The sequence below is a fragment of the Myxine glutinosa genome, chromosome 1, assembly GCF_964187855.1.
Source record: "Myxine glutinosa chromosome 1, kmMyxGlut1.1, whole genome shotgun sequence".
Classification (NCBI taxonomy): Eukaryota; Metazoa; Chordata; class Myxini; order Myxiniformes; family Myxinidae; genus Myxine; species Myxine glutinosa.
Genome location: NC_136261.1, coordinates 24,187,167 through 24,207,386, shown reverse-complemented (window position 1 = coordinate 24,207,386; position 20,220 = coordinate 24,187,167). Strand labels below are relative to the sequence as shown.

The following is a 20,220-nucleotide window of genomic DNA, read 5'->3' as shown; positions in this document are numbered from 1 at the left end:
AACAACAACTTTCTGAAGGCACTGTAAATGAAATAGATCAGAATTTATTTCCTGATTGCATTGCGGAAAACATCATAGCATTGGAGCAGAGTTTCATTTCATTTGGGATGCAGCTGCTGACTGCTGGTTGCGTCATTGCTGGCAGTGCAGCTGTGCTGATGATGCAGTGACCCTGTGGGTTCGAGCAGGAATTTGGCAAGTATGCCAGCTCGAGCTTGCTTACTCTTCGCAAAGAACACTGTGGGATCTTCAATGTCTACCAACTAAAGATGTTGGATGGGACGCCCAAATTAGCGTACACCTGAAGGGCGGCACACATCATTCAAGTGTCATGTCACCCTGCTTGTGAAACAGCAGGAAAACAGTTTATAGCTGTTTCTGGATTCAAAACCAGGCTCGACATTGAAGCAGATAATGAGGTGCTTTTATTTTAACTTCCACAAAAGTTTGTTTTCGGGAAGCTGTTTATGTTGATACTACTACACCCGCAGACTCCGGGAGGGGCAAGAAGGGTCATTCCTCTTTGGGGTATATAGATTACAGTCAATGTATGGACTTGTCTCATGAACATTGGGTGTGTGTTCATTTCCCAAATTTCTTGGGGAGAGATCGACAAGTGGTTTAAGCATTTGAGCAAGCACTCCATTCAAAACCGTTAAGGAATGGCTGGCTTGGCAAGCGATAGCTAGCTGCTTGGTAAAGGAGCACAACCCGAGCTTCTCCCTTTCAGTTTCGTATCAAACAGCAGGGGGGAGTTTCAAAAGTTCACTCCGAAAAATGCCACGGTGGCGGCAGAAAGGGCCATGTTATTAACCAACATTTGTGGGTTATATAGAGTACAGTAGATCTTCGCTCAGTTCTGTGAGTAAACCTTACTTCATGGATGTCGGGATTTCTCCACATTTCTTCATTTGGAATGATAAAGAGCATTAGCGACTGTTTAAAAAGCTAAGCATACGTGTTTGTGGTTTATAATATTTTTACTTCCTGTTGCTCCCACGGAAACGCCATTATAACTTCTAGTGAGGTACCCATGCTACGCATGGGTGGGAGGCCAGAAGCAAACAGACAATGCAGAAACGGCGAATGCTAAAGCATGAAACCAATAAATGCCCCATTCCTGTGGCACCTTCAGTCACACGTCAGACATGGACAGCAAGTTCGTGAAGGACTTCCATGAAAAACGTACCCGTTTGTAAACAATGGGTACGTTTGTTCTATACCGAGTCAATGGCGAATCTGCATATGGCGATCCGCGAATTTCACATTTAGAAAGTAGAAAGTAGAAACCATCACGGTATTCCGTCATTCACTTGAACTCGATGTCTCTTTTTTCATTCCAAAACAGCATAACTCCAATCACAAATGAAATAGCATTAATATAAAAAATTCCAAGCAGACTCAAGTCCCGCCATCCCTACAACAAGGTGGCACAAGAGATGCTCAGTTCTATCCCTGAGGACCTGTCTAGAAGCGCATGGCTGGTGGCATCTTGGAAACAGGTGTGGGAAATGGCCGGGCCCACCCGCATCCACTGCTACATCTGGGACCCAGGAGGTGGCATCGTAGGAGAAGACCTACCACACCTGCAATGGACCTTGCTGAACCGTCTACGTACGGGGGTCGGCCGCTTCAAATCATCGCTGAAGATGTGGGGCCTGGCAGACAGTGCCGCGTGCGAGTGCGGCAAGCCTGAGCAGACTGCCGAACACATAATTACCACCTGCCCCCTATACAGACCACCTTCAGAAGCCGGCCTCTTCGACGTAGGACCAGAGACAAGGGCATGGCTGCACGACACTGAGCTGGCCATCTGATGATACACGAAAGAAGAAGAATATAAAAAATAAACTTTTAAGAACATTCGTGACATAAACAAATATTTAAATCCTGATGTGAAGTTCCATTCGGTTGGGTGAATACAATTACGAATTCAAAATCATAATTGTATTCACTCAATTCCAATCATCAATTGATACTTTAACAAAACGATTAACACGATTAACGTTTAACGATTTAACATTACGATTGAGTGACGGTTGTATTGGGATATTTTCAATCCCACGCATTGCCGTCATCTGTGCACTTCCACATTCGTGGCAGGTTCGTAATTCTCATCAAAATCTAAACAGTATTTGTAGAATTTCAATAAAAGCCACATCACTGTTCATATCGGTAAATATTATTCCATCGTGTTTGGAAAAACTGGAAAATTGGAAAAATTGGAAAAACAATATAGCCTATTTTACTCCAGGGGGTCCCAGGATTACCCACTCAAAATATCGTTGCGATCGGTTCAGCCGTTTTTGCGGTACCTTTGAACAGACGGACAGACGGACATTTGGTGAATTATAGTAAGATAAGCGATTTATACACGTTATCACTGCAGGAAAAACGCCTTGGGGAAGTGGGACATTATTCGTATTAATATTGCTTTGTAATAACATTAATAATACTCGTACTGGTACCCGCCCTATGGGCAGGGCTTCAATTGGGAGGCCCAAATGAAAAGGCAAAATATCAGAAATTGAAGGTTTTTTATTTTAAACGATTCATATAAACATCCGTTGAATCATATCACACGCAAATCATCAAAATCTAAACAGTATCTTTAGAATTTCAATAAAAGCCACATCACTGTTCATATCGGTAAATATTATTCCATTATGTTTCAAATCGTGATCGATACACTATGATCGTGATGACCGTGATCATAAATCGTGATCGATAATCGTGTTCACAATCGCTATGTCGTATGTACTCCCGATACGTGTACCAAATTCCCGATAGGTGTAACTGAACCAAATCAACAGTTAAAAGGATTTTGAGCCGATAGCTGTTACAGCCTTGGCAAGATCGATGGAGACATGTTGCTTTCCCGGGTGCCGCACAAACGCCTGCACCGATCACGCGGCACCCGGGAAAGCAACATCGTCACAATGAGAACAATGAACGTTATGCGAATGCGAATGTTATGCGGGAGTCCAAACCTGAGAATGCTGGAGACTAAAGCTGAAATTGGGAAAACTAAATAGCCTATTTTACTACTGGAGATCCCAGGATTATCCACCAAAAATATCTTTGCGATCGGTTCAGCAGTTTTTGCGGTACCTTCGAACAGAGAGACAGACAGACAGACGGACAGACGGTCATTTGGTGAATTATAGTAAGATGCATGAGCATTAATTTTGTTTTGAAAAGCGTCTTTGGAAAAACGCTACGATAAATCTTATTTGGAAATACGCCATGATAAAGCTAATTTAACATTTATATACACCTCAACGTGCAACCCCATTGATGGCAATGGCGGGCAAACTTTGCTCGGGGGGGGGGGGCTTGGGGTGGGGGGCAAATTAGTGCGCTACAACCTTCATTATGTAGCACTTTGTCATCCTGTCAAGTTTGGTTGAGATTGGATAAGTAACAACGGCATGTATTCGTGTAGTGGTTACCTTATGCACATGTCGCAGTTACCTTAGTCACTTGTCACGGTTAACTTATCCGCATGTGACGGTTACCATTACGATGGGTTTGATCTAACCCATGCACACGGGCTTTTGGTTGTGTCGTCGTGACGCACGCGCGGCTGTTGGAGCCACGCCCTCCGAAGAGGGTTCTTGGTTTTATATAAGCCGTTACGACTTCCGTTCGCTCGCAGTTGCTGGAGATTTCTGTACAATAAACAACCTTTTGTACCCAACGAAATGGCCTCTTCTTGTCATCTTCGGCAACCGCTAAACTGGTGACCCCGTTGCCCCCGAACGTATTCGGGGGCCAAATGAACACGGCAGGATTGCGACCGCAATTTCTTCCACAAGACCTAAACTCGAACTGCCGGAGTTTTAACAACAGCGAGCAGCCATGTGGTTCACGCATCGCGCTCGGTTCCTCCTCTACGACGAGAGGGGCGAACCAGCACCGGGACCCTCCGAAGGAATGCTGTTACGGGGCGTTGGCGGCATGGCTACTTCGTCGCCTTCGCGCACACAGGCCGAGTACTGCTACTTCGTCGCCTCCTTGCACACAGGCCGGGCACGGCTACTTCGTCGCCTTCGCGCACACAGGCCGAGCACCGCTGCTCGTCGCCTCCGCGCACACAGGCCGAGTACTGCTGCTCGTCGCCTTTGCGCACACAGGCCAAGTACTGCTACTTCGTCGCCTCCACGCACACAGGCCGAGTACTGCTGCTCGCCACTCCTACTACTGCTCCTACGGCGGATTCCGAGGCTGATGCTCCTGCAACTACAGCTACTACCGCTGCTCATCTCTTGCGCACGCACGGCTGCTTTGTTACCTTCGCGTGCACTGGCGCCTCGTTGTCTTCGCACGCACTGCTGCTCGCCACTCCCGCAATTCCTACTGCTGCAACTACAACGGCTACCGCTGCTCAGCACCCGCGGCCCGGCTCTGTTCCACCCGCGGCCCAGCTCTGTTCCACCCGTGGCCCGGCTCTGTTCCACCCGCGGCCCGGCTCTGTTCCACCCGTGGCCCGGCTCTGTTCCACCTGCGGCCCGGCTCTGTTCCACCCGCGGCCCGGCTCTGTTCCACCCGCGGCCCGGCTCTGTTCCACCCGCGGCCCGGCTCTGTTCCACCCGCGAACTACGTACACACCCGTGGCGTGCCTTCTGGGGGGGCGCATGTCGTGGTTACCTTATGCACATGTCGTGGTTACCTTATTCACTTGTCGCGGTTAACTTATCCGCATGTGACGGTTACCATTACGATGGGTTTGGTCTAACCCACGCACACGGGCTTTTGGTTGTGTCGTCGTGACGCATGCGCGGCTGTTGGAGCCACGCCCTCCGAAGAGGGTTCTTGGTTTTATACAAGCCGTTACGATTTCCGTTCGCTAGCAGTTGCTGGAGATTTCTGTACAATAAACAACCTTTTGTACCCAACGAAATGGCCTCTTCTTGTCGTCTTCGGCAACCGCTAAATTGGCATCAAAATTCATCAGACAGGCAGACACAAATGGTGTATTTTAGTATGATTATTTTGTTGGAGTCACCATCCTGTCTGAAGCATAGTTTGATGGTGTGGGTGGAAGTGCTGCACCAGAAACTTTAATTTCATCACAAGTACACCCACAACTCTTAAGGGAAGTCGGGGGATTGGGATCTGCTTGAAAGTGTTCCGACAACCAGATAAGCCATGAAGACTCAGCTCCCCAATAATAAAATTCACCTTGGGACAACATAAGGGTATCCATCTCCGATTAGTTCGTAGATACCTCATCTCAAATGATGAGTTCATACTCATTTTGCCCACATCAGAAGGATGACAGTCTGAGTCAACCCCACCTGGCATTGATTCAACACGATTCAAACTCAATACCGAAGCATCCCAAGCCCACCAACCTCACCATAAGGCCAACACCAGATATAGTGGAAGAAGTGGGAATTCGTCATGAAGAGTTGATGTGGAATGTGACACATGGTACATGTTCAGAAGAATAACTATCATTCGTGATTAAAAAGCATGATAGTTGCGAATCTAAATAAACAATAGTTGCCAAGGAAACAGCAATTTGGGAATTTCGAAATCAAGTGTTTTACAAGTTATAATGTTAATGGAGTGTTATAATGGAGCGTTACGTGTAACAAATTTATTGATGCATTTTCTAATTGTGGCCTGATCGGTGTTTCACATGCTTTGTATGACATTTAACTTGACCTTTGACGAATGTTGACCAGTTGTTATGCACATGCACATGTACTACACATGCTTATTGTAAAGTGCTCTTCATGCGGAATAACATATGTTAATGATGATGTCATAGGTGCCTCCATTATGACGTCATAATTCGACAAGTACAAAACTTCATCCGATCAAGATGAAATTTCTTGAGTGTGATCGAGGAATAAATTGGTGGAGAAAAAAATTTGAAGATGTCATCGATCAAGTGATTCGGCAGCCATATTTTTATGGCATTGCCTTGTGGGATCAGCAGTCTGTCTGTCCGTCCGGTGTATGTATGTGTGTCCCTCACAAATGTCCACCAATCAGAGCTGAGGATCTGGTTACATGACAGGGGGAGAGAGATCCTCCACCCAGCAGATCCAAGCTTGGCTCTACTTTTGTTAGACTGACGGTCTTGTTAGATTACAAATAAATTACAAATGAATAATATTGTGATGAATTTTGGGGTAGGCATATATAGATTTAGGTAGATCTGTATAGGTATCATGCTTTGTCTGTCATGCTGGAGAATCTCACCTGTAATAAGTTCTGTGTTTAGTCCAGTTTGTCGGATCAAGTGTATACCTGTGATCATACGGGGATGATCCGGTGATAAATAGTTCTAGGGGATAAGGATACGACTCCATTGTATGTGAAACCTGTGATCTACCCTTTGTCCCTTTTGGCAACGCACTCTTATAGACACTTAGATAGGCCCTTAGTGCACACATTAATTAGATCCCCCCCTAACAATGATTGACGATAAAACAAACCAGAAAGACAAGCAGGCAGCGGCCGCGCAATATGCCACCATGGTGACAAATATCGAACAAGCAGGCAAGAGCCATGCCCAGGAGGACTCTTGATTGGCCAGGGGGAGGGGCGAGCAGCAAACACCACACCGATTGGCAGAGTAGGGGAGGACATGCGATTGGTCAGAGGAAGGGCAGAGAGCTTCCCCGTGATTGGAGAGAAAACGAAGAACTTGTGGCTGGCCACCGACCAATTTAATGGGAGGAGGGCGCAAAGCGCTCGGCCAATGAGAAGACACCAATGCGGTGAGAAGATTCGGGGAGGTGAGAAGTGAGGCACTGGTTGGAGAAAAAAGACCGTGAGTAAAACCGCTCGCTCGCCGGCATTTTCTCTCTTCTTCCCTTGGCCTTCTCGTTCCTGGTTCCTTCCTGCCTGGAGCTTTTCCCTTTGCCTCTTGCCTTCCCTTGACTGTCCCTTCATGTTGGCTGCCTTCCCGCTTGGACCTCCCTTTTGCCCTTGCTTTTCGTTTCCGGTTGGAGTTCGTTTGGAAAGAGGTTGGAGCACCGACGATTATCTTCCCCGGCGTTCACGTGCGGACAGTGAGCGCATGAACTGCAGCAGCCGGGAGACAATTGCACGCTCGCTCGCTTGGCGCGAGGGGCCTGGTGAGCGGGGGTTGGGGGGGTAATGGAACGCCAGCAGACGGGACCGAGCGTTTCGTGCTGACCAGAGCCGCGTCGGGCGGTGCCTGATTGAGCTGATGCTACACTGCCAGACACAGATAAGACGCACCACATTTCACCACATGATGGTTTATTTGATTCATTCTCCCATTGTTTCGTTTCTGAAGTCTGTGTGGGGACGTCCCAACTTAGGATTTAGTTTCATCATCGCGTTTCCCTGTCCTGATATTTATTTTGAATAAACCCTTGTAATATTTTCCCTTTCTATTCAAAACCCCGTTTTGGTTTGATTTATTAATTCCCAGGTCGAAGACATCCGGCCGTGAAGGTAAGTCGGCACTGTTCATCCCGGCTCGTGTTTTGGTCCGCCATCAATTGGATAAACGCCTCCAAGTAAGCTCGAGTCCATCCGCGATCCCACGGTCTTAACCGAGGGGCATTCGCGCGACAATATCACCAATATGGCAAATAATTTTTTTACAAAAAATGTTTGTATTTGGATTGGTGTAAATCATGACAACAAGGCAACCCAAGTTCAGTCAGTTCATTATTCTCAGTTAAAACAAGCCCGTGCCTCTCTGGAGCGATTACGCTAGTCCTTCAAGCCTGTTTTAGATTGAAGAAATCTATCTTTTGACATTTGAAGAAAGATTTTGACATCTGCACTCCACAAAATAAATGCATTTTAAAAAATTTATCCCAGTTATTGCACGAGGGTGTATATTATGGTTTCCTCCACATGCCAGGTTGCTACCTGCACCTTGCTTGGAACAAAAATCTTCCATTTCACCTTTTTTTTGATGAGGGTACCATCTGAAATGTTTTGGAGAAGTGCACTTTCTTGCGGTTGCCAAGTGCCGTTTTATAATATTGGGTCATTGTTTTTATTTTTGAGCACAATGGTTTTGTTCAGTGTTTCCATACAGTGCCTTCAGAAAGTATTCACACCCCTTGACGTTTTCACATTTTGTTGTGTTACAGCCTGAATTTTAAATGGTTTACATTAAAAAAAAATTGTTACTGATCTACACATAACACCCCATAATGTCAAAAGTGGATTGTTTCAGAAATTCTTGCCCAATAATAAAAAATGAAATACAGAAATATCTAATTTACATTAGTATTCAACCCGCCCCGAGTCAATATTCCCCATATCTATGCCTCCTCACAATTCTTTCTCAGAGTTATATCGGCAGTTCCTTGGACTTCATGGACATCTCAAGAATGATCAATGGAAATTGGATGCACCTGAGCTCAACTTGGAGTGTCATAGCAAAGAGGTTGAATTCTTATTGACTCAAGCCATTTCAGCTTTTCGTTTTTAATTATTTTGCAAAAATTTCGTAAAAAGAAAAATGCCACTTTGACATTATGGGATATTATATGTAGATCGGTGACCAAAAAAATCTCAATTTAATCCATTTTTCATTCAGACTGTAACAGAACAAAATGTGAAAAAAGTCAAAGGGTGTGAATACTCTTCTGATTTTGGGGTAGAGTGATAAATAGATCAGGTAGATCTGTGTAGGTATCATGCTCCGACTGTTGTATTTGACTTTTTTAATCCAAAAGCTGTTGTGACTAATTGTGCATGTGTGGTTCTCCCTAAAGCAGGACAGCCAGGAGAACCGTTTGTGTCAAGATTGTTTTAATTGTTAAACGGGACCGATTTTGGATGCATTATTGCTGTACGAATATGCAACGAAACCTACGATGAGGAGCAATGCACAAACCCCCTCCAACAATTGTCCATGGTGCTGCCATTATATGCAAGTGCATCATTTCAATTGGATGTTGAAGATGTGGGCGGGGTTTCACAGGCCTATGATCGTGGGTTTTGGTAGAACGAAGCAGATGTTAATCTCCCTTCGTAAATTGCTGTTTATATGTGCGTTTTTACAAAGACGTTTTTGTCAGCGTTTAAGTGTTAGGCGTGTGTTCGCAACACGCTCGCTAAACACCTTTCGTAAATTCGGCCCTTTGTGTTTGGAAGTTTTTTTTTCACTCTCTTTTTCTGAAAGGAGGTTCTCTGTGGAGGCAGCAAGTAAGCCAGAAACATGTCCAAATTGTCCATGGATCGATTTCTTCACACAAGGGAGCACCGGAAAGCTTTCAGTTTGACTGACACTGTGGGGAGCAATGAAATTCACGCCTTCACAGACTGATGAAACCAAAAGTTGTATTTCCATTTTTTAAAAATTGTGACAAGTGCAATCAAACAACATAATTTTATGAAATGCTCTTTCAATCATTTAAAGCATTTTATTCAAACTACATAGACATCTGAATGTTGCCTATCCTTGGTTTGTTTTTGAGGAGCTATAACTTGGCCGCACATGAGTAAAATACGGCCTTGTTCTATTGACAAGATGCTATCCAATGCAAGACAAGTATATGAAACAATTAGTAGACAATGGGAAAATCATCAAATATATGGGATCTAAATCTGGGATCCCAGGATTCTGATAAATGTCATCACACAGGTTCACGCGTATTTCTACGGAAGGAAAACAAACATCCAAATAGTGTTACCAAGTCAATCTTTGCAGTTACCTATTGCATTTGTTTCTGATGCTTACCAGCGAGTGCATCCCCTATTTCCTTCAGGCTTAATTCCAGAGTTTTACTGAAAGCTTGAAGGTCTCTGTCGGTCGATGCCGTGCTAAGGTAACACAACACACTTGTTTCCCTCATGTAATATGCAAAAAGTATTCCTTCAGGACCCCATGGATTTCCAAGGGTTGCTTGAATATTTTGTATGTTGGTGGAGAAGATGTCGTCATGATATTGCAGTTGGAAGGCTGGATCCAGGAAAATTTCTGGAATATCGGTCAAGTGTTGCTGGCTACGCCTCATGGCAAGGCAGTGGAGAACAAACAGGTGTTGTATAAAGCCCTGTCCTGGGGATAGATAGTGGGTTGGGAGGGAGGGGTTGGGAGAGTGTTCATTGGGTTGGGATGAAGGGAGTGGGTTGGGATGGATGGAGGGAGTGGGTAGGTGACAGGTGGAGGGGTGGATGGAAGATGGATGGTGAGAGTGATGGAGAGATGGGTGGATGATGGAAGGGATGGTGGGTTTGGGCAGAGAGGCATGGATGAGGGGTTGGAGAATGATGGAGAGGGCTCGCAAAAAAGCAACAATATTGTTTGGATCCTTCTCTTGCTAAAAGGAATAGCATACATGTGTGTGTGGCACGTTTTATTGTAAAACGTTCCTGCTCTAGTATAGTTATAAACATAGGGGCAATACCCCTGGGGCTCACCTGGTGGAATAAACAGTATACTGCACCGACTAAGGGTATTTTAAACCAATTTCAATGGTTGCTTGAAGACAGGGCACCACGTACAATCATGGTAACATAATCATAAGACTTTAAACAAACAAAGAAAAAAAATACCTATTTTGGGGAAAAACCTCCCCTCCCCCCAACCCAATATACCTCCTCAGACCCCAATTTTTCTAATACCTTGAACAAACATTGGTACATCATGGGTGATGAAGGTTTTGCTGAAGTTTCATGGAAATTGCATGTGTAGTTTCTGAGAAGAAAAGAAAACCCTTCTTTTGGGGGGAAACCCACCGGAGACGCCCAAGGCGGCAGATTTTCTTTGTGCCGTGAACAAACTTCGGTACATGACGGGTGATGGAGGTTCCGGTCAAGTTTCATCGTAATTATATGTGTAGTTTCAGAGAATAAAGCAAATACCTATTTTGGGAAGTCAAACCTGGATCCACTTTGACCCCCGGTACTTTAGTCACAACACAACTAATATCATTTGTGCCAAGTTTGGTCACAAACCCTTCAGCAGTTTCGGAGAAGAAGTTGCAAGTGTTTACGGAGTGATGGACAGACTGACGGACAGACTGACGGACTGACGGACAGACTGGCGGACTGGTGGATGGACAACGCGCCATCGCATAAGCTCCCCTGAACTTCATTCCAGGTGAGCTTATAATGTGAATGTGGTGAAGACAATAATAGATTTACTTGGAACAAATATTTCAAAGTTGTAATACATCATGTGTGGTTTTCATCATAGAAATGCTGTCCTGCAGGACTTAGAGCTTTCTGTAATGGTTACAACGACACCATTTTTAGCTCACCTGGAACGTAGTTCCGGGGAGCGTATGTTATGCCGTGTGTCGCCCGTCGGTCCGTAAATACTTCTTCTCCAAAACCACTGATGGGATTGTGACCAAACTTGGCACAAATGATATTTGGTATGTTGTACCTCAGGTTTGCTCACGGCATTAAAAAATGGGGACGAAGGGGGTCTACTGGGGGTCAAAGTGGATCCAGGTTTGACCCCCTAAAATAGGAATTTGCTTTTTCCTCTGAAACTACACACACAAATTCGATGAAACTTCACCACAACCTTAATCACCCATGATGTACCAATGTTTGTTGAAGGCATTAGAAAAATTGGGGTCTTAGGAGGTGTATAGGGTTGGAGGGAGGTGGGTTGCCCCCCCAAATTTTTTTTTTGTTTGTTTAAAGTCTTATGATTATGTTAGTATGATTCTACATGCTGCCCTGTCTTCTAGTAACCATTGAAAGTAGTTTAAAACACCATGATACTGTTTAAAATACCTTTAGTCTGTGTGCTGCACTGCTTTATTCTACCAGGGGAGCACCCGGAGGTATTGCCCCTATTTTTATTATTTTATACCAGCAGGAACCCTTCAAAGTAAAGAATAATGTGGGATTGACAAGGAAGGTGCACACAAAATTATATATTGTAATACTTCTCAAAGTCACAAAAAACATATAAAAGTACACAAAAGGAACACACAAATAACGACAACCACAGCCACGACAACAGCAACAACTATTGGGGGACGCCTCTTTGCGGTGGTTGTACCCCCCCCCCCCCCAACACAAGTCTTGGGCCAAAGCTTTCCCATTCTTCTCTGCTGCCCGGATTCATCAGGGCAGCGCGGTCACAGTTAGAGTGCCGATTGGTCCCCATAAACGGCGCTTTCCCTCTTGTCTCTTTCTCTTCTCTCTCTGTCTTTCTAACTCTGTCAAGGTGTTGTGCATGTACTAGAATGCATTGGGGTCTGATGTCCAAGCTTTCCTCTTTTGGCTTTCCTCCTTCACTCTTCTCACTATCGAGCTTTCTCTCCAACCGCTCTATCTCCATAATTGTTGATGGTTCAATATCTCCCTCCTTCCCTATCAAAAGCGGTGTCCCTCAGGGTTATGTCCTGTCGCCAACACTCTTCCTTCTTTTTATCAATGACCTCTTTTTTTCTGCAAATAACCAAATGCACACGTATGCTGATGAGTCAACATTACATTCCTCCATGTTTTTCCCATCTGCCCCATCTTCCCTCAGTCGATCCTCACCTCATCTTCCCTCACTCAGGAACTAGAATCAAGCTCACCACACGGCCCTGAGTCTTTGTCTTCTCTTAACATCTTCACATCATCTTCTTTGTGACGTCATTCACCCTCAAGGATGATCAGCTAAGAAATAAAAGAAATTGTATTTTCTCCTTCCAAAACCAAGCCAAAGAGTGGAAAATGCACCCACTGATTTGTATCCCATTCTTGGCCCATAGCAACCTTCAGAATATCGAGCGGTGCTGGTCCGTCTTCCACTAAATGGTCAAATTGGTTTTTAATGGTGCAGATAACGCCCTCTTACAAGTTCCCTTGCATGATATCTCACTGAAGCACTGGATTGCGCTATAATGCAGTGCATTTGGATAAAGCCGAACATCTCCCATTAACACCCAAAAGCTCCCAAAATCCCGAATCGCTGCTCACATACACTCATTCATTCCTCTTTTTCCCCGCTTGTAGAACTAACTTCCACAGTCTCTTCAATCTCATTCATCCCAACAAGTCTTCAAGACTGATGTTCACCACCATCTCAGACTTTCCAAGTTTCTAGTTTTCCTTCTTGAGAGTTTGTGGCTGTATCCATCTTTTCCACTCCATTTGTTCCTCCCTTACTCTCATTCTTCCCCTCATCCCTTATTTCTCCAAGTCTTCCTCCATTTTGTCCCTTTTCACCACTGTTGGTATGGTGTGTTTTCCCATTTCTTTCTCCTGTTCTTTTTGTTCTGTTATACCTGACCATTCTTTGTTCTAGCTCCTGTTTGAGCCTCGACTTTGTGAACAAAAAACCCCTCGCACTTTAATTTTCTTATGCAAGATGGTGGTCACCCTGCCTGAGGCACCGTAGACTATTTTGCGTGGGACATATAGGCCATGTTACTTCTACAAACAGTGGACTGCAGAGGGTGTCGCTCTGGGCTCTGGCAGATAGCTGCCTCATTCTCTGCTGATCTGGAATTCAATATGTATTGTCTGACATTGATATAGTCTGATTAATGGAACTGCACATCTTTCATTTAAGGCTAATATTAAGGTCACATGCTGTCAATATCAAAGGATGATAATAGAAACCCTCCTATCTATTTCCATGATCAGCTGTTGGAAAAGGTGCAGTGGCTTGGACATCTATGCCTCACACTCTGTGATGACACACTCCTGGGTTGATCATGTTGCAAAGCTGCCATACAAAGGCAGATGCAGATTTGTTCAACTCCGAGTCGGAGTTCAACTCCCAAAATTCCAAGGTCACTGTTTTTATCCTCTTTCTCATTCCTCCTTTCCGTTATGGAACACCCTCCCTGTAGCTGTACAATCCCATTCTTCCCTCCAGGGATTCAAAAGCAGACAATGCACTCCCATCACATGTCACTCTCCATAAGTAACCACAATATTTTCCACTGTCATAGCCCTACTTAACCCAAATCTCTTACTTGCAAGTTCCTGTGTTCCTTCCCCTCCTCTTGTCTGCCCTATTTTGCCTGTTTGTTTATTCCCTTGCTTGTTGAGTCTACATCTGGCCCAGTACCGCAACTTCAGTTTGTTACTTTTTTACCCTGCATTGTTTTGCTCTTCCATGAGCCTCGATCCTGTTTCAACAAGACTGAAAGTCTAACAGCGGCTTAGCCGGGCTTGTTTGATACTTTAGTTGAAGAGAATCGTATGATCTGGGTGGGGATACCAGTTAGCAAATTAAAGCATTTAATTATTTTGAAGTACTCTGTGTCTTTCAGCTCTGACACCATTGAAGTGAAGAGATTGTATTGAGACACTGGTTTATTCAATATGTTTTGAGTCAACAATGAACCAACAGTAGATGATAAATGTTGTTTCTGGGACACTTCCATTTAACATGGGAAATCCCTATCTAATGTCATTTACCCCCCTGTCTTTTTTCAAAAACCATAAACACCTCTATTTCTCCCCCTATATTCCTTCTCCCCCTATGAACCAATAATCCTTCTCACCTTATGAACCTATAATCCTTCACACTTACATGTAAATTTTCCTCTCACCATCACTTTTCTTCATTTCCCCTTAACACCTCTATTCCTGACCCCCTTGGTCTTATGGTACTCTTACTATCAATGATCCCGAGTAGACCACTGAAACAATGATCCTACAAATATTTGTTTGTGATCCTAACAATGATCCTAACAACTCAAAAATATTTCCATCTTTTTTACCCAACTCACCAGTATTTAAATTAATTCTCTTATTTGTTTTGTGAACTTTTTTACCAGTTGCCTTTTCAATAAGTCTTATTTGATATTTTTCACATTCATTAAGGATGCCATACTTAAACCTCGAACCTTTTTTTAATTAATGAAAGAAATGACATGTTGCTTAACTTTACAAGAAATGACGCGTTGGGAATTTCTCATTGTCTTATTTCCTGTTTCCTCGAAATGTTAAAGCTGAGTTCTGTTCCCGAAAATACATTTTGGACATTATAAAAGTCGTGTTGCCGTGCTGTTTTTATCATTATGAACCGAAGAACATGAGCATCAACATGTCTTATTTCACTCTCTACTCTGATGAAGAATACTCACCAGGACTTTGGTAAGTTTCATTCAGAATTAAACTGGTGATGTGAGCTTTGTATGTGATTAATTTAAATTTATATGACTCATGATATATTTTTTTATTACAGCAATTCAGGTTTTCTGGTCTTGGCAATGACCTGGTCTTGGCAGAGTTTCAAGTTGTTCCACAAGAGGTTTACAACAAATTGAACACGGGTTGGAACAAATTCAATGTTTCACCGTTCTTAGAAGATAATCACCATCGGAGTTTGTCTCAGGTAATTCATTATTAATTTCTCTGATTGGCACCATTAAACGGGAGCTGACATTTATTTATTCATTGTGTATCTTTTGTGTATTGTGTATCATTGTGTATACATTCAATGTATCTTTTAGGAGAAATTATTAACGTTTTTTCTTTCTTTCTTTTCTAACAGAATACAACACCTGTTGAGATCTATGACCACACCTATGAGTGTGATACCCTAAATTTTCATCCCGACAGGATTTTTTTTTTTTTTTTTTTTTGTACAGTCGTCCCTCGCTATATCGCGGTTCACTTTTCGCGGCTTCGGTACATCGCGGGTTTTTCTCGCTAGTATATGTAAAATTATATCGCGGATTTATCGCTATATCGCGAGATTTTGCGGTATAAATGGATTTTTATATACTATTATTTTAAATATTTTTGTGGTAAAATAAGCATTTTCTAGCCTAAAAAATTTAAAAACGTAAAAAAATAAGAAAAATACAGTTATTAAAACATATTACAAGAAATAAAATACTGTACATAGTGTACAGTAGAAGGAGAGACAAAGAGTCGTGCGTATGGAAAACGCAGATGCGGCAGCTTCCACTTGCGCTAGTTACCCATGTAATGGGTAACTGTAATGCTCTTTCTGGCTGTGCAGTACATTCATCATCGTCATCACCTTCATCGTCATCAGTACTGCACAGCTAATTCATCATCATCTTCATCACGCAAGTTGTAGTATTGAAGAGCCGGGGCTCTTGATACGGACGAAATGACGGGCAAGACACAAACTCGTCCGAGAATATATTTATTCTCAAAACCAACTCGGGAACACTGAAAAGCCCGCCCGTTTATCGGGCTGCATTATAAAGCACAACCAGGAACCGAAACCGAAAGCCACGCCTCTCAAGCGTGGCATGCTTCGGTGGTCACGTGATCAACAGGTGTAGCTGATTATACCCGCACGCGCGACACGCTTTGGTGGTCACGTGACCAGCCACTCTTGCGCCGCGGATCCCCGCCGGTGACGTCACCGGCTGGAGCAAGGAGATTCTGATGCTGGTCTTGCTTGGGGAACCCATGGGTCGCTACAGTATCTTCAATGGTGAGTACCCATTAGAATTTTATATGTTGTTAAAATTACGTATGTTTAAGAGTGTAAAAAGTGTTTAAGAGTATAGGAAGTGTTTATAAGAGTATGGGAAAGGTTAATAAGAGTGTGGGAAAGGTTAATAGGAGTGTGGGGAGGGTCATAAAGCTTTAAAATATATATAAATAATAAAATAAAAATATGGTCGCTACTTCGCGGATTTTCGTCTATCGCGGGGGGTTCTGGTACGTAACCCCCGCGATAAACGAGGGATCACTGTATACTGAATCGAGCCTCGTGAAAGAGCTAACATTTATTTCACAAACAAATCAACCAAACAAACAAAATATACAAAAAGAGGGAGCGGAAGACAAGATGGGGAGAGAAGGGGAAGCACACAACCACAACATTTGAGAGCAGGGAGAAGTGTGGGAGGGAGAGGGCTTGGGGGCAGGAGGCGTGGGAAGGGGAGTGGGGGGGGGGGAGAGGTATAAAACACAAGGGGACCGAAATTAGTGGGGGTAGAAAAGATCAAGGTTTTGGATGGGGGAGGATAAGAGATGGTGGTGAACAGATGTTTTAAAGACCTGGAGGGTGGAGTGGGATTGAAGAGAGTGAGGGAGTTTGTTCCAGAGGCGGGACAAAAGAGGCATTAAGGAGTGAAGGTGAGCAGAAAGTCTTGATTTTGGCAGTTTAACCATAAGAGCGTTGCAGGCAGATCTTGTGCGACCTGTAGGAATATTTGGGGGACAGAGCCCAGAGAGGGCTGGGGGGGGGGGCAAGGCCAGAGAGGAGTCGGTAGAAGACGGAAAGACCACCAACCTGCCTGCGGTGAGTGAGTGAAAGGCCCTTGGAGTTAGCTTCATCGCAGGAGATTCCAATGATTCTGAACGCTTTGGTTTCAACAGCGTGAAGACGGGCTAGGTGTGAGGCAGGAGCACCAGACCAGAGGGGAGAGCAGTATTCCATAGAGCTGCGGATGAAAGCCTTGTATGTGGTGAGGAGCTCAGGGGTGCCAAGGAAGGACTTCGCACGACGGAGGATGCCCAGTCGGCGACTGGCTTTGGAGGCCAGATTTGAAATGTGGTTTTCCCAGGAAAGATCATGGCAAATAGTGAGACCCAAAAGCTTGAGTGACAGAACTTCTTGGAGAGGATTATTCAGAAAGTGGATGGGAGGGTTTTCCAGTCGGTCTTTTCGGAGAGACATCGTAAGGGTGTGAGATTTATCAGGATTGAAAGACATGTTCCATTTGTTTGCCCAGTATGTGATTTTGTCCAGGTCTGCAGAGAGTGAGGAGGCTGCAGACTGCCGATCTGAGGGATGAGGAATTGAGCGACAGAGAGTAGAGTCGTCAGCAAAGAGATAGAGAGGATTTTCAAGAGAGTCAGAGAGATCATTGATGAAGACCAGAAAAAGCACAGGGCCCAGAACACTACCTTGGGGAACTCCAGCCTGAACAGGAAGAGGAGATGAGAGAAACCCATTCAGGGCCACACGTTGACTACGACCAGAGAGGAAGTCCACCAGCCATGCGTGGAGATTTCCATGGATACCAAAGGAGGAGAGTTTGGTGAGCAGAGCAGGGTGCCAGACCGTATCGAAGGCACGTGAAATGTCAAGTGAGACGGCTCTAATTTCCTGTTTGGCGTTGAGGACCTCCATCCATTGTTGAGAAAGCAGAAGCAGCATGTCCAGAGTAGAGTGACCAGGTCTGAAACCAAATTGATGATCTGGGATCAAGCCATTGGACAAGAGGAAGGATTTAATATCTGAAGCAATGATGGATTCCATGACTTTGCTGATAATTGGGAGAAGGCTGATTGGTCTGTAGTTGCTGGGATCTGTTTTTGCACCTTTTTTGTGCAAAGCAATGATGTTGGCTGATTTCCAAGCAGATGGCAGATGACCTTGAGCAAAAGAGAGGGTGAAGAGAACAGAAAGAGTGAGTGAAAGAGCGGAAGCACATGATTTTAGGACCCGTGGGCTGATGCCGTCAGGACCAGTTGCAGAATCAGAGTCGAGGGTTGACAGAAACTTTTCCACCTTGTCAGGAGGAAAGGACACAGAGTCCAGGAGCAGCTGGGTACAACTGGGTATGGTGGGTACAGAGAGGGATGGGTTTGGGACACAAGATTTAGAGGCAAACACAGAGTTGAGGCATTCAGCTTTTTCACGTGCGGAGTCAGCCATTAAGCCATTTGAGGTGAGGGAGGGGATGGAGGGGGAACAAACACCAGAAACAGATTTGACCAGATGCCACCAGGATTTGGAAGAGGGAGACAGATAAGAGAGTTCGGTCTTGAGAACGGTGAGATATTGTTTCCTGGCTCTCCTGAGGGTGGACACACACTTGTTTCGGGCTTTGTGAAAGGAAATGAGATTTCCTTCCGTTGGATTTGCTTTCCAGGAGACGAAAGCAAGTTGTTTCAGGGCAACAGCCTCACCACAAGATTCCGTACCATGGACGGGAGGAAGGGTATGACATCTGAAGATGAGATGGGATAAATCTGTGCATGAGAGAGAGCAATTTACTTTGAAAGAATTCCCAGGATGAGTTGATGTCAGAGGCGGTAGAGATGGGAGACCAGTCCAGATGATTGATGGCTGCTTGAAGACCGTGCCAGTTGGCCTGAGTGAAATGCCAGACTCGTCGACACTGAGGAGGCTCTCTGAGAATGGTCAGAGAGATGTCCACTTTGACAAGCACATGATCAGATGAGCCGATTGGAGCAGAAGAAGAGCAGCAGACATTTTCAGGGAAGTTTGTCAAAACCAAATCCAGAAGAGAAGATGCTCCGTTGACTGAGATCCGGGTCGGGAAATTGACAGATTGTGTCAGTCCCAGTGAGTCGCAGAAGTCCTTTGCTGAAGAGCCATGGCTGGTGAGAGCGGTACCCACACCCAGCCAACTGGCATGATGACAATTGAAATCACCACATATGAGGAAGAGAGAGTTGGGATGGGTAGATAGAAGTTGGTCCATATTATCAGACAGCGAGATGTAGATGGAGTCATCGCTGTTTGGTGGATGGTACAACACACATATGAACAAAAGGTGGGAGCGAAGGGGAAGCCGTAGCCAAAGGTATTCCTGGGGGTGAGGTGGAGAGAGGGCAGTGGAGGGCGAGTGAGGAAGATAGTTTTTTATAAAGATAGCAACCCCACCTCCAGGACGAGGCTCAGGTCTATCATACCGGAGGAGGGAGTAACCTGGGAGAGATGCCAAGGCATCAGCGACATCATGAAGGAGGAAAGTTTCTGTTAGGCAGATCACATCTGGTTTGTCAGAAGCAACCTGTATGGAGAGATCAGTCAAGTTTGAGCGAAGGCCCCGGATGTTTGAGGTCCATACCGTTAATGAAGAGGAAGGGGGAGCATTGGGTCCAGAACAGGGGGGGGGGGAGGGGTAGGGTAAGATGTGGAAGAGGAGGAAGAGGTAGGGAGAGCTGTTGAAGGTGTGTCAGAGATTTCAGAATAGCTTGGAGAAAGGGAAGAATGGGGTGGACAAAAGGTTTGATGGAGATTGGGTGAGGCACAGTGAGGTGTTATTTGAGGAGGGGGAAGAGCGAGGCAGAAGGTTGGGGGAGATGAAGGTGAAAGTTGGAAGGGGGAAGAAGCAGGGAGGATGCTTTGAGGAGGAGGGGTGAGAGGGGAGTCTAGGAGGGGAGGAGCGAGGGAGAGTCTTGGAGGGGAGGGGTGTGGGGGGAGTTTAGGAGGGAGGAGAGGGAAGGGGCAAGGGGGGAGGTTTGAAAGGGATGGGTGATGGGGAGGATTTGGAGGGGAGGGGTGAGATTGGATTTTGAAAAGTGTACCATTCATGGGAAACGTACATTTTTTGCAAAATGAGTTTGAGACCTTCGAGTCAAAAATACGTTTGAGGACACTGAAGG

The 20,220-nt window shown here is 44.9% G+C and overlaps 2 protein-coding genes across 9 annotated transcripts in view; one reads left to right on the top strand and one right to left on the bottom strand.

Annotated features, from left to right (window-relative positions):
* The window catches only part of LOC137416116 (carnitine O-palmitoyltransferase 2, mitochondrial-like), a 1,201,140-nt gene that overhangs the window by 361,510 nt on the left and 819,410 nt on the right, over positions 1-20,220 (top strand). The gene's annotated exons all lie outside the window — the stretch shown is intronic.
* LOC137421890 (carnitine O-palmitoyltransferase 2, mitochondrial-like) overlaps positions 9,364-20,220 on the bottom strand; it is a 101,895-nt gene continuing 91,038 nt past the window's right edge. For all 8 annotated transcript variants that reach the window (XM_078769330.1, XM_078769152.1, XM_078769100.1 and 5 more), the window contains one exon: positions 9,364-10,015. In XM_078769330.1, the coding sequence (XP_078625456.1) occupies positions 9,669-10,015 (347 nt within the window). In that variant the 3' untranslated portion in view covers positions 9,364-9,668. The remainder of the gene's footprint in view (positions 10,016-20,220) is intronic.